General features: G+C 39.9%; 2 protein-coding genes across 2 annotated transcripts; one reads left to right on the forward strand and one right to left on the reverse strand.

Annotated features, from left to right (window-relative positions):
• Positions 1–1,734: 1,734 nt before the first annotated feature.
• Positions 1,735–5,121, reverse strand: LOC131282581 (kinesin light chain). Its single transcript, XM_058312086.1, has 5 exons — positions 4,916–5,121; positions 4,300–4,839; positions 3,976–4,227; positions 2,244–2,675; positions 1,735–2,108 (listed from the first exon to the last, which is right to left on the reverse strand). Exons 1-5 carry the CDS (start codon positions 5,102–5,104, stop codon positions 1,992–1,994), a joined length of 1,530 nt encoding a protein of 509 aa, XP_058168069.1. The 5' UTR covers positions 5,105–5,121; the 3' UTR covers positions 1,735–1,991.
• A 4,393-nt stretch (positions 5,122–9,514) lies between these two features.
• Positions 9,515–11,698, forward strand: LOC131282586 (large ribosomal subunit protein uL13). The gene is made up of 5 exons (XM_058312090.1): positions 9,515–9,599; positions 9,780–10,020; positions 10,106–10,251; positions 11,045–11,167; positions 11,257–11,698. Exons 1-5 carry the CDS (start codon positions 9,582–9,584, stop codon positions 11,560–11,562), a joined length of 834 nt encoding a protein of 277 aa, XP_058168073.1. The 5' UTR covers positions 9,515–9,581; the 3' UTR covers positions 11,563–11,698.
• Positions 11,699–12,538: the final 840 nt, after the last annotated feature.

Raw genomic sequence — 12,538 nt, forward strand, 5'->3', positions numbered from 1 at the left:
ATTGTTGTAAACTGTCGACTAATTTACATCAATATCTACTACAATCAAACTACTATCTAACTTAAACTAAACTACTTTCTAACTTTGTACAGCAGATATTGAATCGTATTACGTAACTATTTAGCATTATTTTTGTGCAGTGGTATATTATCAATTTTTTATTTTTATTCGACGACATGTAGGAAATGATTAAAAGTTACGAACCAACATTTTCTCTTTTCATCTGCAACAAATGGAAGATATATAAAACGCAGAAAACTATTAAATCTTTAATATCATTATAATAATAATAATTTATATTATCTTATTTCAATATCTGAGCCGAGGTGCTTATTCAAGAAAGAATATGTGAGGCATCTTAAAGCAAAGTTTAATCCAAACGTACACTTTCAAATATTATCCCCTAGAATTTATTAAGTAAAGCGGCTTGCAACTATCTAAACCAAAAAATACTCAAATTATTTAGAATTAAAAACTTTTCTTAGACATCAGTTAACATTACCTCACTACCTTAAGGTTGGGTGCAACGCGTTTTTTTTTTTGACATGTTTTCGGTATCAATCGAGCGCAATGTTGGTTAAAAATCCCTTGACGGCGTTCAAGTCCCGTCTAAGATCGGACCCTCGCCTTTAGGAAAGGACTGATTTCACTGATACATAAAAAGAAAAGTCTAGTGAGCTTTGCAAGACCTGGAGATGAAGAATAACTTTTATTTAGTTTATGTTATTAATGATGCCAAAAAAATATATTAGCTTTTGCATCTGACAATTAACGTGCTAGCATTTACTAACATTTTCTTATTAGTTATATAATAAGTAACATATCCTAAACCACTAGAATCAAACAATTAAAAAAAAAGTTGCCCACGAACAAATAATAATTGTTATGACGTGACACTATTTTTGAGGCATGATTATTTTCGGATATCCAAAAACAGTAAAAAGGCAAAGGACTAGAGTGGGTGCAATTATTGTTTTGAACACGATAGAGACGAAAACACAAGCAAATTATATATAATTACTCAGATACGCATATGTGTCTTACATATTACTTTGGAAATGATTAAATGAACGGTATGCATTTTTATTTTATTATCAAAAGCGTAGTTTTCTTTACTATCTTACCCATTTCTCGCTTATATCTTGCATAGCATTCATATCTTCTAGTTCTTCTTCTTCTCTATCTCTCTCTCTCTCTCTCTCGCTAGCTGATTTTACCTCCAGAATCACTAATATTTAGGTTAATCATTTCCACACCTATGCATAGTATGCATCGGCAGATCTTTTGCAGTAGATGCTATATCGAATCGTATCGTATCTCCAAAAAGCTACCAACTCATTCCATTTTTCGTTTTCGTTTTCAGAATTACAAAGCAAAACAATGTTTATGTATGCCACATCTAGTTGTGTGCACATTCAGCACAACCGTGTAAGCTAGAAGAGTTGCTATACTGTACGTTCCATCAAATATGTCGGATCGGTTTACATAGTGTGCAACATTTCATTGCGATTCATTGTCAGTGGTTCCAGGCAATAATTGGAATTAATTGAAGATTTTAATTAATAGAGTTTATCAGCAGTACAATAGCGGTACGTTGCAATTCCTCGGGGCAGCATGTAAATCGTCATGATGTAGCCCGGCATCAGAGCCAACAGGGAAAGGAGTAGCTAGGTTAAGGTTGTTAATATTAATAATTAAAAAAAGTAAATTGTATTTAAATAAAGATCAAGAGAGAGAGAAGAGTAGGGGAAGAAATCGGACTGGAATAAAACGAAACGGATAAAATAAGATAAAACAGAAACTGAAAGAGATAAGATATAAATAATCGATCATTTCGGCGTCGCTCTGAATGGTTGCCAGTGTATCCTGGTGACAAACCGCTGCACCTGCACCATCATCTTTCCTATTGATCTTCATGTATATGAGCGGCTATTATTAATATTTTAGCTGGTCTAGCGTGTAAAATGTGCGGGGCGTCGGACGAACACCAATTATTTGTGCACTCGTTTGTTGTGATCTTCATTATCTTCTTTGCTGTTGCCGCTCTTCTGGCGTTTGTTATCATCCGCAACACCCAGCACTTTCGACTGTTTCACCAAATCCAATGCCTGCCAGGAAGGAACATCGTAAACGTTTAGCGTTCACATGAAGAAACTCGACCGATTAGTTTGCTTTTGGTTAAGCTGTTTGGTTGGGTTAGTTATGTTTTGCTTTGCTTGAACTATTATGGCCTATTTGCGTACCTCTTTTTTGCTTCTGAGAGCACAATCTTCCAGCGTATCGGCTGCTTCGTACTTGCCCTGGCGTCTATACAGGGCACCCAGATTTTTTAGCGTCGTGGTGACAGTGGGTGAATCAACCTTGGCCGCCTTATGCCATCCACCGTACTCTCCATACGGCGTATTTTCACGATTCTTCTGCTTGTTCTCCTCTCGCTCCTCCGCTACCTGCCATATCGGTTTGTTTTCTCCATTGATTGTACCGAACTCCCGCTCGTGAGCTCTTGTTAGCACCTCTTTGTAGAGCATTTCTGCCTCCTTGTATTTGCCTTGTTTCAGATAGCAACTGGCAAGATTGTTGAGTGTCTTTGCGACGTTTGGATCGTCACCACCAAGCTTCATCTCATAGATTTCTAATGCTCGTTTGTAGTACATTTCAACTTCTTCGTACTTTGCCTGTAAAATAAAAGAAAATACATTTAAAAAAATATTTACAAAAAAACTATGAATCAGTAAGCTTAAAACATCCATGTAATGTATTGGACACCGGGTTAACCAGCTAAGCGTTTTATATAGTTAGAAGGCATTGTGATTTACATCATCATCGTCTATGCTAAATAAATCGGAAACCATAAAATATTACGTAGATCATAAATGAGCGACAACAGTTACCAATAGTTTTGCGGTAAATCAAAATAGTCTTGAAAAAAAGCGCCAATAAACATTCATATCGTTAGTGCAAATCTATTTATAACCCAAGTGGGTAGTTAGAGGGAAAACACCCTAAGAATAAAATGACCAAAACATGTCACTGACATGAAACGCATCGACCTCTTTCAATCATTCTAGCTCATACAACATAAATTGTTAGCAGATTTTTGTTATACTGAGAAAATTATGCTTGGAGCTTTTTGTTCGGTCCTTGGTTAGCCGCGCCTAGCGTTATCACGAGCATAACTATTTATATAAATCAATGAATCATGGGGAAGTAATGTGCAATGTTTACCTTCACCAAAAGTGTTAAACATTTCATAGGAGACTACAAAAATGATACAGAAAATAGTTTTAAGGTTTTTTCTTATAGGGTAAGTCCTCCCATAGCGGTGCGGTAGTGGTTGTAGTGGAATAACATTCTAGCTCTAAGACGAATTAAAGACAATATTTGTTGTTCTATGAAATGTTCTTTGATCTTATGATTGTACTAATATTCTGGATTTCTTAAGAATTGATCACGTATGCCATATGAGGCAAACGCATTAATCTATGAGAGGCCTATATGAACAATTTTGGCGTTCTGTTCTGAAATATGCTAAAAAAACAAGTTACAGTCAAATTATATTTAGTATTTGCCAAGTTTTCTGTACTACCACCATTATAGATACACGATACCACAACTATACAACAACAACCATACCACCATTATAGGAACAACCAACTAAGAAGAAAAACACGCTTTTTTGGTGTATTCTGTATGGTTTACGGGGAAAATAGATGTCTTTGCAGAACAAAAGTTATGTTGCGATCATAATTGGTATAGATATGTAAAATATTGTGTTCTTGACACTTATAAATTACATCTTACTGTTAGTCACATGACTAACTGCGCCACTATTGGTAGCTTTTACTCTAATGCTTGTACGGACTTGACGAATATTACAATTTAACAATTTTGTAAAACCTGTCAATTCCAATAAAAATCGATACCCGTACGCTCTTAAACTAAATAAATGTAATCGATAAAAATCTCCAACCATACCTGATTTTGACAAAGCAAAGCCAAATTGTTCAACTGCTTGGCTACGTCAGGGTGCGATTTTCCAAGAACATTTTCTCTTATTTCCAGTGCACGTTTGCACAGTGGCTCAGCATCCTTGTACTTTCCACGTTTACCGTACAGTACGGCCAAGTTGTTCAAGGTCGCTGCAACGGCTGGATGGTTTTCACCCAGAGTTTTCTCGCGAATTGTGAGGGCATCGTTAAGCAGGTTGGCTGCCTCCTTGTATTTGTTCTTTGAATTAAAAAACAAGTGCGATGTTGACTCACTTTAATGCGACATTTGTTATAAAACATTTTCTCTTACCTGATCCCGATACACCAGAGCTAGTATGTTAAGCATTGTAGCAACGTCCGGATGATCATGTCCGCTAGTCTTTTCCAGATCCTCCAATGCTTGTTTGCACAATGGGACAGCTACTTCATAGCGGCCCTGCGAGGCATACTGTATAACCAGATTGTGTAGCGTTCGCAAACGGGCCGGTATCTCATAACCGGCATTCGCATGGTTAGCGAACTGGTTCGGAGGAGTCGGTGACATATTGTTCCGTTCTTCGGCTTCGTCCTCCGGGAAAAGCTCGACCACAGGATCGGTACGAGATTTCTCTAGATTATCTTCGTTTTCCTGTATTTCGTCGTACTTTTTCACCGAAGCCATAAATTCGAGATGTTTCTTTTCTTCCTCCAGCTGTGCTACGCTCTGTTCCGATGCCTGCAGTTTCTGCTGCGTTATGGCCAACTCGTCACGCAACCATACGTTCTCCTGACACAGTCGTTTAACCTGAGTACGTAGCTTTTGCTTTTCGGCTTCGATATTTTGCAGATGAGCAAACAGCATCACAATTACCTGGCAATGGAGTGAAGAGACAATGTTCATCATTACCACCTAAAACGTTACGCTGTACAGTTAATCAAACACATACCTGGGCTTCGCTTAGCCCCAGTTCAATATTTTCCATGTTGCGCTTCACGATTTCCATTTTGTCCGGATCATTTTTGCTACCCTCCGCAAGGTTGTTCATCAATGTCATATGCTCCACACGCAGGGCTTCCAGGCCTTGCATGACCGTTTTGGTGTTCGACACGATCTCTTCCTGGGCCATTTGAGTCATTTTGGGGCCTTTACTGTAAAACTGAAAGAATTAGATTATAAACAGCAGCCGAAAGTGACGCATTAAAATGACATCATCGAAAATTGGTTGTTGACGCCAAATGCTGAACGATCAATAGAACGACGCTACTATGGTGTCGTACGAACAAGAAAAAAGTTAAGTTACATCGTTCCACTTAACGAACAGCAGGACCATTTGGTGTACCGTAAGCGGTGGAAAACATGAAGAAAAACTTTCTCCGAGGATGTGGTTCGAAGAAAACAGTGTATTGATTCATGGAATGTCAACGTCAAGTAAAAAATGTTTGGTGCAAATCGTTTGTTCCCCAATTCATACCTTTTATCAGATTTTTAACAAATGCTTGGTTTGGATGTACAACAGCACTGAAATAACTACAGATTCTTGCAAAACGACAATTTTCGAAGCTTCTGGTTGAATTTTCACGTGAAAATTTTGTTCCTTTGCTTCAACGACAGCACAGCACTTCTGCATCAGCGCTACACTTGGAGCAGTGACAACAATAGTGTTGATAGATCGGGATTCGGAAGATTCGAAGATTCGATCCCTAGATGGATTCTAAAGATTCGAATCCATTTCAAAAGATTTGAGCGATTCGATTCAATTGTCTCGGGCGCTGGTTATAATAGATTGGACATAGATACAGCCTTTTACGACGGATAGCGTAAGCTGAAACGCGTTGTTCGCCTTTGCGAACTCCGTTATCGCACCTTGAAACCGGAATATGACATCTTGCAATCCTTCATCGCGTTTGTGACCTTCATTAATGATTCTATACACTCGAATATGATATCCTTAAACTTCATTATCGCCCTGTCACCGGCCTGCTACACGAGCCGCAAACTCCTACCGCAAACTCAAAACCAAGATAAATACACACTATATAAGGTAGCGGAATGTAGAGCATTTTGACGTCTAGACTGCAAGAAATCGAAAAATAGCTTTTGACAGTATGCTGATACTCAAATTTGGCGGGAATCGTCCTTAGAAGAAAAACAAACAACAACGCTTGAGAACCAAACAAACCGATTCTTCAATTGCTTTCATTTTGTTCGCATGGCAAACGTTTAAGAAGCCGTCGGCTGTAGTGGGTTACCGATTTTTCGACCAAATGTGCCGAAGTTTCACATCACGTACCTTCTGGTTACTTGCATAGTTGTTTACATTCTATGCTGTTTATCACCATGCTGTCAAAATCCACGGTCGCCATTTTCTAAAAAAATACCTGTTAAAAAGTCACCTATTCAGTATTTAATCTTCTTCTTCTTCTTCTTCTTGGCGTAACGACCTCTTGGTCATGCCTGCCCGTTAAGGGCTTACGAGACTTGTTTCCCTGTTGTACGTGGATAGTCAGTCCTCTCGTACAGGGGAGGGTCCGGTCTCGGTTGGGATTCAAACCCACGCCGTCGAGGTGGTGAGCCCCGGCGCTCATGGGCCGATGTTCTAACCGGCGCTACCGCTCGGCTGTAGCGGACCCCCTCAGTATTTAATCATCTTGCTCAAAACCCGTATAAGTTTACGTCAAAATCTTTGCGGTTCGTGTAGCCGCGTTTTGCGGTACCAATGCTGTCGCCAGTCAATGCAAGCGCAAAGTTTCTGACAGTCTATGCATGAGTCTCTGCTGTTTTTGTTTTTGTTATCAGTTAACTCAAAAAGCTTCCTTCGAAGCAAACAAGATATCCGTGCTCAGCACGGACTACGATCGGAAAATATCCGTTCGACGGTCGGTGAAAAATGAACTCTGTGTGTTTATACCTCGTATGTTCAAAGGTTCCTTTGAAGCCTCCAGCATCGTTTATACCTTAGGCGCTCAAGTGTTTCCAAGAAGTGGATGATTATTACTTTTTAAACGAAGTCGTTGGTAATCATTTCAATAATTACACAAAATAATGATACATTCATAAAAAATTACAAATAGGATTCTCAGAAAAGCAATTAACACTCTTTTTTTTTAATAAGAACCCTCAAATGTACGAACCCAACCAGCCTGGGATTGGGTTCCATTTGAAAATTGAGCATGTTAGAAAAAACTCCATACAAAAAAAACTTAGCCGATTTTTGCGATGCCACTCTCGATGATTGCCGTCTGCAGATGCCGCGAAAGTGGCGAAGACCCGTCGCTCGCGCGTCGATTTTTTGATCCCGCTCTCGAATTTTTCGATGGAGAGATCTTATTTGGGTGATCGAACGCACGCACCCTGCAATGCCCTCGCTCCCGTACACGAGGAGCGCACCGAGCTCAACATTTTTCCATTGCGGCATATCGCGATGTGCGTTTGTCTCCGTCGCTGCAAGCATGAGCTTGCATTTCTCCATTAGAACGATGGAATTTTTCCATTTTTTTTCCTTCGCTGCGTTCATCACATGCGTAGAGCGATTTTGACAGATCGACGTAAACAAAGCTACACGGTAAGTTCGCTAAAGGTTTTCGGCTATAATTACATATAATTTTTACATTTCACCTATTGCAGGGTAGTATATCTAGTATTCAATCAACTATCAACTATTCAACCTACGATCCTAGCTAGTTGGAGACATCTTTTTACGCAGAATGATAAGTTCCGGAGCAACGCACCTGAAGCTGAGCAAAAGACTTCCTCAACTAGCAGGTAAGCTCTGCAGTGAAGTGTGTATATTTCATACGAAATAGTTTATTGTATAGTGTGTATGCTGTTGTTGATGGATCATCGATGTTATCTTACTTTTCGGTGTTATTGAATTCACAAGAAATCGAGAAATAAAAAGATAAAAACGCAACAAACCATTTCGTCCAGTGTATTCATTCGCGCAAGGGCTGTGACGTCACAGCCGCGCGTAGAAGCGAAAGAAAAAATCTCTCGGAAGTAACTCTCGGGTATGGGGCTCTCGCGCGCTCACCTCTCAAAAATTTCTCGGATGCAGCTGCTATTGTCACAACTAAACGTTGAACGGATAACCCTCAGTTTTTGAACGAATATCAACTCATCGCGAGGTTAAAGCACGCAAAAGGTTATTTGGGAATTCGTTGAGAATCCGCGGCATAAAACCTCGCGGATTTCTTCCCATACAAACGGGAACGAACGGAATTGCGAAAAGAGTTCATTTCGTTCATATTCAAAATGGCAGGTAAAATGAACACATTTGAGAGGATTTTTTTTTTGCGCGCGCTTTTCAACGTGAGTGACCTTTGACAACTCGATTCGAACGGATATTTTCCTGTGTGCTGAGTCCGATCATCTTCAGTTAACACAAAAAGTTAAATATGGATAATCTGATGATGAGTGAAGAGTGCCTACCCAAATAGAACCTTGCTGCACTTTCCTACCAAAGGTATACATGCCTACCAAAAAGAACCTTGCCAAGTGTATTTTTGGTAGGCATGGACTCCTCATAACCTACCAATAATTTTTTTTTTGGGAGGCACCGCACTGGAAAGAGGTACTGGCTGTCAAACCTTTGTTAGTTTACTGTGCAAGTCTGGCCAACTAGCAAGCATTCGACCGTGTTTTTACCAGCGTATTCGTTGTTTCATTAGTTGTTATATTTTTCTTATAGTCGTTTTTACCGGCCCGGTTGACAGAAATTGACATTGTTGCTGGTACTATGTAGTTCCAGCAAGAGTCCCAGCAAACTGCCATGGAAAAACTTGCTGGTACTACATGACAGCAGCAAAAAATTTGAATTTTTGTCAACCGGGGGGTGTAACATAGTATCGGTGGCCAATGTTCGATAGCAGCGCTTGGATCGACCGACTCGGCGTGGTTAACCGGGGCCGGGTTAACTCGCACCAGCCGAATGGCCGGGTTAACGCCAAAATTTCTCGTTGGGTATGATTATGATTTGGGGATTTGATGTACCCACCACTAGAACGAAGCAGCAGCGCGCTAACAAGCTTCTAAAACCTTGGGCACAACTGGAAATAAGCTAAAAAACTAATTTCTAAATAACTTTTTAGTGGCTTGCCCAATTTTAGCGCCAGACCTCTCAAATGAAAGGTCTTGTGAAAGCAAACAACTTGGTACAACAAAGATTGCACCACGAATTGAGGTTTATGAAATAAACATTTAACTGGGACGTACAGATACCTTGGTTGGTTATTTCTGCTGAGATAACAAATTTGTTAATAACTTTATGATCGCTAATACGATTTGTACATGACCCTTCAAATGAAGTCTTTTCAAGGCACACAACTTTACAATAAAGTTTAGGTACCTTTCAGGCTCATTTTCACCGTGTTAAAACAAGAGCAATTTTGCCTGAATTTTGAGAGAAGCAATTAATTTTGTTAACATACAAATCAAAAATATTTATAAAATAACAGCATTCTTTTGTCTTCAGCAAATGCTGAATGAAACCGACACTGAACGGAAATTGACAACGATGACAGATCTTTCACGAGCTGACGGTAACTGTCAAATCATCGTGCACTTCCGCTCAACGAAACTTCTCTGGTTCCTTTTTGTTACTGTTTGCGAAAGTGATGGTACGCGTGAAGAAGGTATCTATCGATTACAGTTGAAAATAAGTGCAATTTCGGTGCTATTTCTGCTGTTTAGCGAAGAAAGATCTTTGCTCTTTCGCCGAGAGTGTTTGGTTTACGCGATAATTGCTCCCGGTGCTGTTCTACGGTGTTTTTAAAGATACATTTTCTCTCCCTCCCGGTGCTTGCTTTTTTCAGCCGATTTTGATTGACGGACGTGGACACTTGGTTGGCCGATTGGCTTCGGTCATCGCCAAGCAACTCCTCAGCGGTCGTTCGGTGGTCGTGGTGCGTTGCGAGGATTTGCAGCTCTCCGGCCATTTCTTCCGCAACAAGATCAAGTTCTTGGCCTACCTGCGAAAGCGATGCAACGTCAACCCGGCACGCGGTCCATTCCATTTCCGTGCTCCCAGCCGTATGCTGTGGAAGGCCGTTCGTGGTATGTATTGTGACGATAGTGGTTGTTTGAAAAGAGGGGTTTATAGGAAACCAGTGATTTTAATGTGTACATTTGTGTGTTTCAGGAATGGTTCCGCACAAGACCAAGCGCGGCCAGGATGCTCTGCATCGGCTGAAGGTGTACGAGGGTATTCCCCAACCGTATGACAGGCAAAAGCGCTTGGTTGTTCCGATTGCCTTGCGAAAGCTTTGCCTGCGTCCGGATAGAAAGGTAATTCAACAAAATAGTTTTTATACAAACGAGAAATGCTTAGTTCTACGAGCTATCGAAAACACAATAACTGTAGTGTATAATTCGCGCTGGTTATTTTGTGCACAGACGTATTTTTTAAACAGGCTCTCAATCTGAAATAATTTTTCAAAGTTTTGTTTCGTATCTTTAGTCGCGACTTGCGAAGTGAACACGAATGTTTTCTATGAACTGTAACAATGTGAGCAACATAAAGTTGATCGAGCTGACCTTGTAGAAAAGTTTAAGTGCAAGCTTACACGATGGTTTTTCATAGGAGTGAAAAAAAATTCACTTCAAAATCAAGTTCAATCATATTGTTTCTAACTCGTATTGGTAGACGAGCGTTACGCCACAAAAGACGAAAGAATGAAAAAACTTTGAGTTCAATCCCTCTGAAAGTTTCGACCAACTGCAGGCCTAACGATACGAGTAAGTGTTATGATTCAATTGTGGCATTCCTTAAAATTAAGTGCAATCCGTCACAAGGTTTATTAAAATTAATTTGACTTGTTTTAAGTATATATTTTTAAAAATGATCAGGGAGATAGTATTGCAGAGCAATTTCTCTACATGTCATTTGTGTAACTCAAATAGCCTATTGTTTGTAAAGATGATCTTGATACCACATGCCAATCCGTAATGATTCTTCACTTGAAATTATATTGTTTTTTTTTTTTAATAGAACGGTGTTTGACGTTGTTTGCTGTTGAATATCAATATTAAATGTTAATATATAATTTTACTGTATATCTTAATTTTTATTAATTTTTAGTACTGCACCATCGATCGCGTTGCCCACGAAGTCGGATGGAAGTACCGCGATGTTGTAAGCAACCTTGAAGCTAAGCGCAAGATTAAGTCTCGGTTGGCTTATCTGCACAAGAAGAAACTGAAGGTAAATATTTTCCTTTTTTGTCGTAAACCTAAATGCCGCCGCACGAATTGTCACTCATTAATGTGTTTTGTATAAATTTTGCTGTTTAGAAAATCACATGGAAGGCTCGCTCCACTGTCGCTGACAAGATCAAGTCACAAAATGAAGTACTCAAGGAGTATGGCTTTTTGACGTCCGAGTTCGAGCAGAAGTACAGTAAGCCGGTGCTGAATGCTGTTCCACCGAAGCCTACCAAGCGCCAGCGCAAGGAATTGGCTCTTGTTGCGAAGGCCGCCCGTAAGGCTGCCCGCCTGGAGGCTAAGGCCGCGGCTAAGGCCGCGGGTAAGCCCGTGCGTAAGGCAGTAAAGAAGAAGAAGACTACTGCTAAGAAAGAGCCGGCGAAGGCGAAAGCATAAACTCCTATTGGGTTTATCGGTCACTGAAGAAGAAAAGCATGGTGTAGTATAGGCCCGTTGCGTTCTTTTTCCACCTTGAGGTTTCTCGTCAGCCAACGCGGTCCATAAAACGGAAGAGAAAATATAAAATGAAGCGTTCTGTGCGCGAATAAAAAAACAACAACAAATTTTACGAGAAATTTGTTTGCGAGTGTCATAAGTCCGAAAGCTAGTTTAAATTTGTCTGGTGCTGAGATGAAACTGTTTTATTTGTACAATATGCCCTTGCTGATTATCTACTAAAATGCGGTAGCCAGGGGCAAGTTATGGAGGTTATCACGTGAAAGTGGAAAAGAATGACCGATGTACATGCCATTTGCGAGATTCTAAGGGTGTCATGATTCAAAGCCAATTTCTCCTTATGCGCGGGAAGAATTCAAGAATCTATAACGGTCACCTACATGATTGTTCATTTCTCTTGTACCTATAGCCATTTTTTCTGTGGCCAACGTATGACCCTTAACAGATTTGCTGTGGGGCATTGTAAACACTTCGTCGTTTATTTTTGTGAAACATCATTTATTCAAATAATATACAACTAGTAAGAACTAACATCGATGCAGTATGAGTACTTGTCAATTTAGCAAACATTTTGCAACGAAGAACACTATAAACACTGTTAAGAAACATTCTTTGTTGATTTCAAAGATTCTGTCTGCTATTTTTGGCAACTTCTGAATACGATTTGCACGATTATGAGCATGTTCGCTATCACTCATAGCTACGCCGCTAAAAATCCCGTAATTTTGCCCTGACCAGCCTTCATGCGACTTTTCTTGGAATACGCTTTCCTTCAGTTGTGCAAATCAAAAATAAGGCTGATAGCATAGGGTGAGCCTTTGTAGTGGACAAACTTTGTATAACTGGTATCTTGGATCGCGTCATTATCAAGAAGCATTTACATGAAAGATTATTCAACAAATAATTGCAGACATAT

The sequence above is a fragment of the Anopheles ziemanni genome, chromosome 2 (assembly GCF_943734765.1).
Source record: "Anopheles ziemanni chromosome 2, idAnoZiCoDA_A2_x.2, whole genome shotgun sequence".
Lineage (NCBI taxonomy): Eukaryota > Metazoa > Arthropoda > Insecta > Diptera > Culicidae > Anopheles > Anopheles ziemanni.

Bases quoted from the DNA above. Each gene is read 5' to 3' on its own strand.
- LOC131282581 (XM_058312086.1), bottom strand. From the start codon at position 5,104: ATGACTCAAATGGCCCAGGAAGAGATCGTGTCGAACACCAAAACGGTC. The intron at 4,228-4,299 runs GTAAGAGAAAAT...TTTAATTCAAAG, and splicing joins CTCTGGTGTATCGGGATCAG to AACAAATACAAGGAGGCAGC. The intron at 2,109-2,243 runs GTACGCAAATAG...CCTTCCTGGCAG, and splicing joins CTCTCAGAAGCAAAAAAGAG to GCATTGGATTTGGTGAAACA.
- LOC131282586 (XM_058312090.1), top strand. The intron at 10,252-11,044 runs GTAATTCAACAA...ATTAATTTTTAG, and splicing joins GCCTGCGTCCGGATAGAAAG to TACTGCACCATCGATCGCGT. The intron at 11,168-11,256 runs GTAAATATTTTC...TTTGCTGTTTAG, and splicing joins TGCACAAGAAGAAACTGAAG to AAAATCACATGGAAGGCTCG.